We start from the raw sequence: 12,271 nt of genomic DNA on the forward strand, positions 1-12,271 counted from the left end.
TCTGGATTCAAATTTTGAAACTGCTTCACTTACCCTCTGCCCCCTCAGAAGAAAAAAATCCAAAGCCAAACAGAAGTATTCTGAATTATCTACCACTTGGGGCCATTAGTGGCCTGTCAGCATCTTTCCAGAAGAGTGAATAATTCAGAATTAGGTAAGTGGGTTTTGATTTTAAACATTTTCCTCAAAAAATATTCAAAACAATTTTACAAAAATATGAATTATCTATGTGATAGAAAAGGCTCCATTTTATTTGAAACAAAACAAACAAGGTAAACCACGGAGTGTAAATCGCTCAGTGGGAAGATGACTGCTGGGACTTGTGTGAAGAGAGGAGAGACCACAGGAAGTCATCTTTACCCTCTATGACTTGCCTGACAGCACCTGTCTGTGATACACTATTCCCTGGTTTTTAATTCTGCTTCTTTATTGGGAAACAGTTAACTGTCAGGTAGAGGAACTGCTATGTTTATACTTCTCTGCAAATCTAGGGAAGAAGCAGCCAAATGTAGATCACCCTGATGAAGCTCAAGTAACAGCTCTCCTTGGGTACTGACTCCTTGCAATGCCACAGAACATATTCAGTCTTCTCCGACCCGGTAATTAGAAACACAGCTGTGGCTTTGTCACCTCCCTGCTGAGGAGCTAAAGTGTGAAGCTAAACCCAGTGCTGGTTCTACAGACTACACTGCAGGACATGGGGAAGGGGACACTCAAATGCCACTGACCCAACATGTTTCAGAAATACTGCCCAGTGGAGGACAGGCCTATCACTAATCAGAATTTCTATGCCTCAGTCAAGAAATGTCTATTACATTTCATTCTTGGTAAAGGAGAAAGAACCCAAAGGGCCCTTGGGACTGGATTCTGGATCACAATGTCACCATGTGCAGCTAGGTAAGACATTTTACTGCTTTGGACCCCAGCTTACTCAACAGGAAAATGATTGGGCTGGGAAGATGATCTCTAAGTTCCCAAAGTTATGAGAGCTCAAGCTTCCAGTCTTGGAGTGAGGTAACTTCAACAAAAGATGAGCAGATCAGGCACTGGTCCCCTGGAAGTTACCTTGAGGTGCAAGGTCAGGGTGAAGCACTATTTGTCTTGGAAGCCAGCAAAAAGGGCTGACTGGGGCCCAGCGCCATTAGTTCGCGGAGTATGTCTGGGCCCAGGCAATGCCCACATGGGAGTAGCAGTACAGGAATCCCAGGACAGAGAGGGTCACACACGGCCAGCCTGCAGGGGGAGGACAGAGATGGAGGATGGTTAGGAATGTCTGGGGCAGGACCTCCCACCAGTCCAAACTGTCCCCTTTGGAGAAGGCAACTCAGGAAACAACGTGGGCCTCCGTTTATGCATTAAGACACATGCCTCCTAGAAAGTCTGCACTAACTGGAACACCAGCAAGTTGATCCCTATGTCCCCAGTGGGAATGGGTCAGCAAAAAATGAGGGGGTGCGCTATCACACATGCAAATTACATTTAGAAATAGGACAAGCTTTTAAAGAATACATATTTAGAAGACTAACGTAGTTAATAATCAAAAAAGATGAAACATCCATGAGACCCACAGTAAATCTCAAAAATGTACATTGACCGTTATATTGAATTGAGTGCCATCTGCCAGCACACAAAAGAGAGAGCCTACATTAAACATTCAGTTTCAAAAGTCAAAGCTTTTAGTGGTTCCTTCTACAAGTACTTGTCTTAGAATATCTGATGTTTTTTTCTTCTTTTTAAAAAAAGTAACAGCCCTTTCTGCTACTTGTTACTTAATGAGCTCCACGTCTTCTACATGTTTCACTTATTCAAACACTGGGGGCTTGGGGAGCCAGAGGTGCTGTGGAAGGTACCAGATGCCAAAATAGAAGGATTCAGTCCTGTGTCAAAGGTGCTCCCACTTCAGCGTGGAAAAGACAAACACGCTCCAGTGGGATTTACGAGCCATGTAATGTGTGCTAGGTAATGATGTGTACAGAGCACATTTAAACTGTGCCATGTGGGATGAGCAAGAGCATGTCAGATGGAAAGGAACCAGGGACAAGCTACCAGAGAGACCGCTTGACGTGTGACCATAATGGGGTCATCCAAGGAACGAGGATCATGTGATGTGACTACTGCACAGGGAGGGGCGGGCAGGGTAGGGACACAAGTAGGAGGAGGGAAGCCACTGAGGGTTATTATAACTCTGGCAGGCTCTCTCCTTGCTATGTCAACCATTAGTTGCTATTATTAATATGACATAGGTTCAATCAATATGGCATAGTGGTTAAGTGTGCAGTTGCTTAAGTGGAATTGGACACAAGTTCAAATCCTGGCTCTGCCACTTGCCAGCTGCGTGACCTTGAGCAACTTAACGAATCTCAAATGTAAAACTAGGAGGGATAGAGCAACTTACTGAATAGTGTCTTTATAAGGTGCCACAGATGGAATTGTGTACTCACTCCTCAATTCATATGTTGAAGCCCTAACCTTCAGTGTGATGGTACTTGGAGGTGGGGCCTTTGGGAGGTAAATAGGTTGAGATGAGGTCATGAGGGTGGGGCTCTCATGATGGGATTAGTGCCCTTATAAGAAGAGACACCAGAGACCTGGCTTCCTCTCTCTCTGTGCCATATAAGGACACCGTGAGAAGGCAGCCATCTGCAAGTCAGGAAGAGAGTCCTCACCAAGAACAGAACCATCAACCAACAAAACTTTGATCTTGGATTTTCCAGCTTCCAGAGAAATAAATGTCTGCTGTTTAAGCTACCCAGTCTATGGTATTTTGTGATGGCAGCCTGAGCTAATATATAACAATTGTGTGAAATGATGTAAAGACCTGCATGGTGCCTGGCCCATGGTGGAGCACTAAAGAAAGGTAGTAATGTAATAGAGGTATTGAGAGGGTACAGAAGTCTTTCTGCACCAAGATTAGAGTGACAACAGGGAGAGCAAGCCCTGGTCTTCCTCCTAACTCCTGTCTTCGACTTGCTTCTGGGACTGGTTTGGCACAGTGTTTTCCCAGGCCCTGAAGGCAAGAGAAGAAAGGGCAGCAGAGGAGGCCCAACAGCCTGGCTCTAGGACCAGCCCTGCAGTCCCACCTGCCGTCTGCTAGTCAGCCAGGCTAAGAGTTTCCTATACCTGCTGGAACAAATTACCACAGACTTAGTGGCTTCAAAGAAGAGAAATTTATGCTCTCACACTTTTGGAGGCCAGAAGTCTGAAATCAAGGTGTTGGCAGAGCTCCCCTCTCTCTGAAGGCTCTGGGGGGAGGATCCTTCCTTGCCTCTTCCAGTTTCTGGTGACCCCAGGCCTTCCTTGGCTTATGGCAGCCTTCTTCCCTGTGTCCTCTTCTCTAATAAGGACACCACCAGTCATTGGATATAGGGTCCACCCTAAATCCAGGATAATTTTTTTCTCAAGATCCTTAACTAATTATACCTGCAAAGACCCTATTTCCAAATGAAGTCACATTCTGAGGTTCTAGGTACATATGAATTTTGTGGGTGCTATTCAGCCCAGTACAGCCAGGTACATTTTCAAGCTTCAAGATAGACCCATCCTGCCTGGAGGCGCCCTCAGATCCCTCACCCCTGTGGCTCAGACACAGATGCCAGGGGACCTTTCAACACCTGGTCCTCAGTAGCCTCAGGGAGCAGGAAGAGGGGAGGGGGCTTCAGGTGCAGGAGGCAAACCCAGATTTCAGCTGTGTTTAGGGTAAGGCATCAGCACGTGTTTGGTAAACACAGAAACCAGAGGCTGGCTGCAGAAGTGGGAGAATGGGGATGTTTCATTTACACAAAGCTGGGCCTGGGGCTTTGCACAGCTGTGCTTGGCCCCAAGGCTGTCAAGGGACATCCCTGTGAAAGCTTCTGCCCAGCACACAGAACTGCAAGGAGCCCTGCCCAGAGGTAAGGCATATACATGTTCAGTCTGGACCACAGCTGGGCCCTGAAAATTCTCCCTAGTGTTACTGCATGCCATGCACAGAGGCAGCTAGACGGCAGTAATCCTGACTCTACTAGGAGACCCTAGCAGGATCTCAGTTTCTCTATCTACACAATGGGGGGTCAAAAATAAATAAAAGCATGTGAAATAAAATAAGATCACAGGTTTGGTAGCGCTTTTAAAAAGTGTTTCAGAAAGGCAAAGGATTACCTGAGAATTCTCTTATGTACACACAGCTCATTGGTCTTTTTAATGCATGAGTGTTCCTCCAGACACTAACCCCAGGGTGTACCAGATAGCATTCAAGAACCCGTTCTCCTTTCCTGACCTCAGGAGTAAGGTATGTGATGACAACAAAAAGACAGATTCCACAAGTCACCCTTCGACAGCATTCAGCCAACACTTGACGAGCGTTTGCTATGTGCCTGGCCCTGTTCTTCAACTGCGGCTGCTGCTAGCCAAGCAGATGTGGCCCAAGTGTGACGGGGTGCTTGGGGCAGAGGCCCCTCTTCATCAGGGCTCAGATAAGCACAGGATCATAAAACTGGAAATAAGTGGACTGTCATTCTGGCAACATGCCAAGGGTTGCTGTGATACACGGTCATCCAGGCTTGTCAACCATTAACAAAAAAGATGGCATCAGAAAGGGTTCTGGGGCTCCCCTGGTGGTGCAGTGGTTGAGAGTCTGCCTGCTAATATAGGGGACACGGGTTCGAGCCCTGGTCCGGGAAGATCCCACATGCCGCGGAGCAACTAAGCCCGTGCGCCACCACTACTGAGCCTGCGCATCTGGAGCTTGTGCTCCGCAACAAGAGAGGCCGCGATAGTGAGAGGCCCGCGCACCGCGATGAAGAGTGGCCCCCGCTTGCCGCAACTAGAGGAAACCCTTGCACAGAAACGAAGACCCAACACTGCCCAAAATAAATAAATAAATAAATAATAAAAATAAAGGAATTCCTTAAAAAAAAAAAAGCGTATGTCACTTTATAAAAAAAAAAACAAAAAAAAAGAAAGGGTTCTGTCCTGCCAAAGGAACACGGATCTCATCCTTCGGCCCTCTCTCCCCCTGGCCTTTCCCCACTAAGTTTTCTTCTTCCATGTTGTCCCTTCTCACCAGGCTTTCCAAATCTATGTGTCCAGAAAACTCCCTTATCCCCACATCCTCAAACCCATGCATGCATACACACACACACATCATTAGTGTGGCTTATAAAGACTGGTGGGCTGTACTGTACTGGTCAAAGGAAAAGATCCTACTTTAGGGCTGAAGCCCCCTGCACACTCTGTACGTTTATGGCTAGGCCCCCAGAGTCAATGATATGTGCAGCTTCCTGGTGGGCTTTTGATACCTGGACCTAACAAGATGCAAACTGGTGAACAGTTTGAACAGGTGAACAGCGAGGCAGCATTGAAGATATTAAGAACAGTGTGCTAGCGAGTTACACAACTGTTGCAAAGGATTGGGGTATACAGTTAATAGGACAGATTATTTAACAGATATAGCAAAATGCATATAAGTAGGATGTTTAGCACAATAAAGTCAATTAAGAGGACCAAGGTAGGTGTATAATATATGGAGTTAATAGGTGGTTGTATCATGATATTGTTAATAGGATATTGGTGCATTGTATAATAACTACAGCTAATGAGAGACAGGCAGGACACAGAGGGGAATGGCTGTAGCTAATAGAAAGTGAGCCATGTAATTTTACTTGAGGTTAATAAGGCTGAGCCACTCTCTGAGCAATTACATCAGTAGGAAAGGACTAGAAAGGCAGAGGTTCAGGACACTGAAGGAAAAGACCATTATCATGCAGGGCCATGAGAAGTCAAAGGATATGTCCAGCTGGTTTTCTGGAAAGTGAAGGGATAATCAGAACAAGAAGCAGGTCTAATGAAAAATATTGTTTAAAAAGTAATGTTGTAAAATGGTGCAGCCACAGTGGAAAAGAGTATGGAGGTTCCTCAAAAAAATCAAACATAGAATTACCACATATATACCCGAAAGAATTAAAAGCAAGAACTAGAAGAGGTATTTGTACACCCAAGTTCACAGCAGCACTGCTTACAACAGTCCCAAAGTAGAAGCAACAAGCATCCACCGACAGATGGATACACAAAACGTGGTCTACATGTATAATAGAATATCAATCAGCCTTAAAAAAGGAAATTCTGACACCTGCTACAACATGGGTGAACTTTGAAGACATCATGCTAAATGAGATAAGCCAGTCACAAAAGGACAAATACTGCAAGATTTTCACTTATATAAGGTACCTAGAGTAGTCAAATTCACAGAGACAGATAATACAATGGTGGTTGCCAGGGTCTGGGAGGAGTGGGGAGTTAATGTTTAATGGGTACAGAGTTTCAGTTTTGCAAGGGGAAAAAAGATCTAGACATGGATGGTGGTGATGCTTGCATAGCAATGTGAATGTACTTAACACCACTGAACTGTAGACTTAAAATGGTAAATTTTATGTTATATATATAATTTACCACAATAAAAAAAATTATGCTGAGTGAAAGAAGCCATCAACAAAATAATACATGCTGTATTATTCTACTTATATAAAATGCAAACTGATTTATAGTAACAAAAAGCATGTCAGTGGTCACCTGGGGCTGGAGCAGAGGGAGAAATAGATTACAAAGGGGCACTAGGAGTCTTTGGGGATGAGGAAGATGTTTTGCATCTTGATCATGGGACAGTTTTTCAGGGTATATACAACTGGAAAATACATTAAGTGGATATATTTTATTGTGCGTAAATTATTTCTCAATAAAGTTGTCATAAAAAATTTTTTAAAGGTGTTCTTGGAACATTAGCAAATCACAGGCCTGCAGTACTATACTGCAATGTCCTAGACTATATATGCCCCAAGGTATTCAAACAAAAGATGCAAGAAAATGCAATTCATTTTTTTTAACATCTTTATTGGAGTATAATTGCTTTACAATGGTGTTAGTTTCTGCAGTATAACAAAGTGAATCAGCTATACATATACATATATCCCCATATCTCCTCCCTCTTGCTTCTCCCTCCCATCCTCCCTATCCCACCCCTCTAGGTGGTCACAAAGCCCTGAGCTGATCTCCCTGTGCTATGTGGCTGCTTCCCACTAGCTATCTATTTTACATTTGGTAGTGTATATATGTCCATGCCACTCTCTCACTTCGTCCCAGCTTACCCTTCTCCCTCCCCGTGTCCTCAAGTCCATTCTCTACATCTGCATCTTTATTCCTGTCCTGCCCCTAGGTTCTTCAGAACCATTTTTCTTTTTTTTTTAGATGCCATATATATGTGTTAGCATATGGTATTTGTTTTTCTCTTTCTGACTTACTTCGCTCTGTATGACCGTCTCTAGGTCCATCCACCTCACTACAAGTAATTCAGTTTCGTTCCTTTTTACAGCTGAGTAACATTCCATTGTATATATGTGCCACATCTTCTTTATCCATTCATCTGTTGATGGACACTTAGGTTGCTTCCATGTCCTGGCTATTGTAAATAGAGAACATTGTGGTACATGACTCTTTTTGAATTACGGTTTTCTCAGAGTACATGCCCCGTAGTGGGCTGCGATTCATTTTTCTATATGATGCTGCGTCTTCAGTCCCTTACCTCCCTAGGGGCAGGAGGACTTGCCATGTGTGGGACTGAACACTGGGCTCCTCTCATCACGCTTCCTTCTGCTGGGGCCTCTGAGGAGGACAGCCAGAGGAACTCTCCTCGTCATGCCAATGTGTTCAGCAGCTGAATCAGCACAAATCCCTATCCTGGGGAAGAAATCAATCCTTCCTAATGGGAGAGGGGTTAACTGAGTTGCTGAATTGTGTATGAGCTATCAATTACCCCATCAAAGGCTTGCTCTGCTGTCAGGATGTGCAATGCTACTGAGCCTGTGACCGCCCTCTTGGCTCTAACAAGGCTTTTTTAAAGGCCGCATCCCACTGTTAACCATTTTTAGAAGAAAACGGCTGGTGACCAGCATGTGAACAAACTTTGCAGTGAAGCCTTCTTCCCATCCTTCCTTCCAGTCAACCAGAAACATAGTCCCTATCCATATGTGAGTAGTTTACAAAGAATACGCAATCCACTGTACAGTTTACAAAGAATACACAATCTTTGTTTTTTTTTTTAGTTTATTTATTTATTTATTTATCTATCTTTGGCTGCGTTGGGTCTTCGTTGCTGTGCGCAGACTTTCTCTAGTTGCGGCGAGCGGGGGCTACTCTTCGTTGCGGTGTGCAGGCTTCTCATTGCGGTGGCTTCTCTTGTTGCGGAGCAGGGGCTCTAGGCACGCGGGCTTCAGTGGTTGTGGCTCACGGGCTCTAGAGCACAGGCTCAGTAGTTGTGGCGCACGGGCTTAGTTGCTCCGCGGCATGTGGGATCTTCCCAGGCCAGGGCTCAAACCCATGTCCCCTGCATTGGCAGGCAGACTCTCAACCACTGCGCCACCAGGGAAGCCCAAGAATACACAATCTTAGTGAATCCTCACAACACCTTGAGATAGAAATTACTAACCTATACTAATATTCTTTCTTGAAGCTATATTGCCTCAAAGGGGCCCAGAGTCCACATCCCAAGGCCAGGGTGTCAGACTGAATCCTACTTGGAGAATAGTCCGAAGGACGTGAGTCTGTCCTTTAGTTTTATCTACAATTATCTATCACTTATCTACCATTAACAATGCCCTAGCTTCCTCCTTCCATCCACTCAGGCAAGATTTCTAGCCAGAGGCTCTGACGCCCTGTTGCCCGTTGTCCCTCCCACTCATCCACTGCTCAGTCGTCCCCTTGCTGAGTCACAGTTCTCCTGAGGGTTGAAGAACATCTTGACCCTCTCAGCTTGGCTCTTGGGTCCCTACAGCTGGACGGAGAGACTCTCACCTTCTGGCCCCATGAAGCAGCAATGTCACCCAGCGACTCACAGCCATTCTAAGAAAGGGAAAAGAGGAGCTTCGCATCCTAAGAGCCATCAGGCTACAAAGGAAGCAAGTCTCACCTCTCCAGACAAACTCGCCTTGGCTGGAGCCTAGAACACAAATGTGAAGGATGTATCATGATCACCAAGGGCCACCAACATATCCATCCACATCCCTGGGGATGCAGGTGCATATATAACAGGCCACATCACCATCTGGGTGAAGACGAATGTGAGACTGATGAATTTCAACCTCTACAGAAGGCCTTTGTGAATGGGCAGGCTCGGAGGATATCCAATAGGGAAATGGAATGAAGAGGTGATTCTCGGAGATGCTGCAGAAGACAGAGACATAGGATGTGGTGACTGATGGAGCTGGGGGCCAAAGAACACATTCCCTCTCACTGACCCTGAGCACAGCCTCAGACAGTACCCTCAGGGCTGACACCAGCTGGTGCACATCAGAGAGACCATACCTTACGTTAATAGACTGATGCGCTACCCTACTAGTTAGTAAAAGCCATGGTCCCGGCCTCTCCTCAGGACCTGTCCTCTGATATATATAACATCCGAAGGAGTAACACCTGTCTCTGTAGGGGCCTCTAGGACCTGGTCCAGCACTTAGCCACCATCTCTTTGAGTTGACTGGTCTGTGCCCATGCCTTACCATTTGTTAGATATTTTGAATACCATCCCCACATCCTACATATATATTGCTCTGCCTTGGTGGCATTTTCTACTCTGAGGCCAATGAAGGCTGAGTGTTTCTTTGCTTGGAGAACGAGCTCGTGCATCAGACTCTAGTCCCAGAGGGGCTGGCTCAGGATCTGAGAAACACCAGGGCACTCTCCGCACCGCCCCACCGGCTTCACTACTGTCATTTCATTAATTATTCAGAAGGACTTTATACGCTGTCTTCATTAAAACAGCTTGCTCCTGACAGCACTTTATTTTTAACAATACTCAGATCTGATGCGGGGAAATGATAAAGGGCCTTGGTAGCTTTATTTCAGTCTTATTTTCCCGAGTAGCCCCAGCCCGGAAATATTGAGGAGCCGTTCATCAAATGGTCCTGAGCCTGCAGACCTTCCTTCACAGCTCAATTTAGAGCTTTCATCCTAATAAAGCTATAGGACAGGAGCCTTTTCCTGTCCAAGGGCTCCCTTACTGAAGGATACACAGCAAGAGCACAGGTGCCCAGGTTTCCAAGCCTGTACACTGCTGGATCTATTTTCAAACCCACGGGCATATGGACAGAAGGTCTAAAGAACAGGGTCTTGCTATACTAGGGTTAGAATAACCATTTCTTACCTTCATGTCCTTTATAAACCAGGGCCTCAAACCCAGGTTTTGAGGCCTCGGTGTTCTTTCAAAAAACGCTCACCTGCCTCTTTCACACCCTCTCATGAGAAAGAAGAACTAGGTGGTTCTCATTTGTCCAAAATTGAAGCATGGAATTCTAGGGCACTGGTTCTCAAACACGAGCCCACATCAGAATCACCGGGAGGGCATGTTAGAATGCAAGGTCCCATCCCCCAGAGTTCCTGATCCAGGATGTCTGGGTGGGCCTAAGATTTGCATTTCTACCACGATCCCCAGTGATGTGGATTCTGCTGGTCCAAGAGTCACCCTTTGGGACCCCTGTTCCAGGGCACTCTGCCCAGGGCTGAGGGAAGAGCTTATACCGGTGGTCCGCACACTGACTGGGCTCTCTCTCGAGCAGAGGGGATGGACGAGCCCTGAGCATCACAGGTCTCCAGGTGCTTTGCTGGGTGCACTCCGCATCCTCACAAACACCTTCCCAGGGAGGTATTATTCGCTCCACTTCACAGAAAAGGATACTAAGGATCAGAGAGGGAGAGTAACTTTCTTGAGGTCTGACAGCCAACTGGTCATCAGGTCACACTTGGAACTCAGGATCATGTGGCTCCAAGTGTGCTCGGCCACCTAAGCTCCAAAGCTGTGACTGGCCTCGGAGCACATCGGGGAAAGGCTCACATCAGAGCCCCACCTCCTAGCCTGGTGCCTTTCCTTTAAATCCTCTGCCTCCAAATCTCGTTTCATGCCTCTACTCATGGTGCTAAGGCAACAGGAAGTGGGAAGCATCAGGTTCATATTTTTAGGCGTCATCATCACTAACTTGCTTGGTCACCCCATCTCTGGGGTCCTCAGTTTCCCCATCTTTGTAATAATTGGGAAAAGAAAGCCTGGATGAACATTTTACACCCCTCGTGGTGGCAGCTGCCTAATTTAGACTGGGGTCACTATGGAGCATGTTCCCAGTGCCTGGATGGTCTTTTATTAAATTGTAAGAGTCACAGTTATTTGATGCTGGCCATGGGCTGAGCCTGCACAGGGCATCCAGCAGGGAGACAGAGAGGAAGGGGTGACTGACGGCCCTCAGAGGGCTTCCTGCCATCCTGAGCAAGAGTCACTTGCTGGGCGCTGTGTGCACATTTTAACAGGCACAAATAGCGTGCCTTTAATAACTTGCGTTGTTCACAGTCAATTTCACATTCTGAGGACGCCAACCTGTGCTGTAGTTTTCATCCTTCCCCACCTCCCAGCACAAGCCCCGCAGACTGGTGCTTACTGAAGCACTCGCTGCCATAAAGCAAAATCATTTCACATGAAACTGAGGAAGTGGGGAGAACAAACCAGAGCCACTTTTTCTTATCCTGACAGCGTGAGTAGAAGGTGGAGCTGAGAAAACACGTATTTTCTCTCTCCAGGGCAGGTGGGGGACCTGCTTCCGAGAAAACTGTCCCTGCCGTTGCTGCCACGCCCCCAACTCCGGCCCTTGGGGCCAGAAGCTGCGCAGTCGGATCATGCTTCCCAGCTGTTTCTCTTCCTTAACGTGTTTTTTTAAAAACAGCCTGATTAGGGCTATTGTTCATCGTTAATTCATGACCACACAACATAACACAGCGGAGACTGCCTAGCAAATGAGCTCGGGGAAGCGGCTTCCCGCAAACAAAGGGATGGGGCGCAGCGTGGGGCAGGCTCCCTGTCACACGGCCCTGACAACCACTCACCCACCTGGGCATTTATGAAGCACCTACTGTGTGCCCAGCGTGTAGACAGGCAGCCTTGACACATGTCACACAAGCGATCTAAGCCTTCATCTGAGGCCTGTGAGAACGTGTCCCCAAAGGCTAAGAGCACGCTCGGGGCCCCCAACTCTCCACCTAATCTTGAGATTTGGCTCTACAGCTCCACCTCCAAACGTGCACGTAACGGAAGGCTTGGGGAAACACAGACGACAGAGACAAATTCTCAAACACCTGGGCCAGCCGGTATGATGGGCTGACACTAGTAAGTTGACATTGCACTAGGATAAAAATGGCTGAGCTTAACGGTTTTTGTTTTGTTTTCTAATCCAACTATACACATATGGGGTGGCGGCGGCCTGGGAAC

General features: G+C 46.6%; 1 protein-coding gene across 7 annotated transcripts in view; it reads right to left on the minus strand.

Annotated features, from left to right (window-relative positions):
• Positions 1–221: 221 nt before the first annotated feature.
• The window catches only part of HHAT (hedgehog acyltransferase), a 361,708-nt gene continuing 349,658 nt past the window's right edge, over positions 222–12,271 (minus strand). For all 7 annotated transcript variants that reach the window (XM_059938732.1, XM_059938751.1, XM_059938765.1 and 4 more), the window contains one exon: positions 222–1,233. In XM_059938732.1, coding sequence (XP_059794715.1) covers positions 1,142–1,233 — 92 coding nt within the window. In that variant the 3' untranslated portion in view covers positions 222–1,141. The remainder of the gene's footprint in view (positions 1,234–12,271) is intronic.

Source organism: Balaenoptera ricei, chromosome 1 (assembly GCF_028023285.1).
Source record: "Balaenoptera ricei isolate mBalRic1 chromosome 1, mBalRic1.hap2, whole genome shotgun sequence".
Classification (NCBI taxonomy): Eukaryota; Metazoa; Chordata; class Mammalia; order Artiodactyla; family Balaenopteridae; genus Balaenoptera; species Balaenoptera ricei.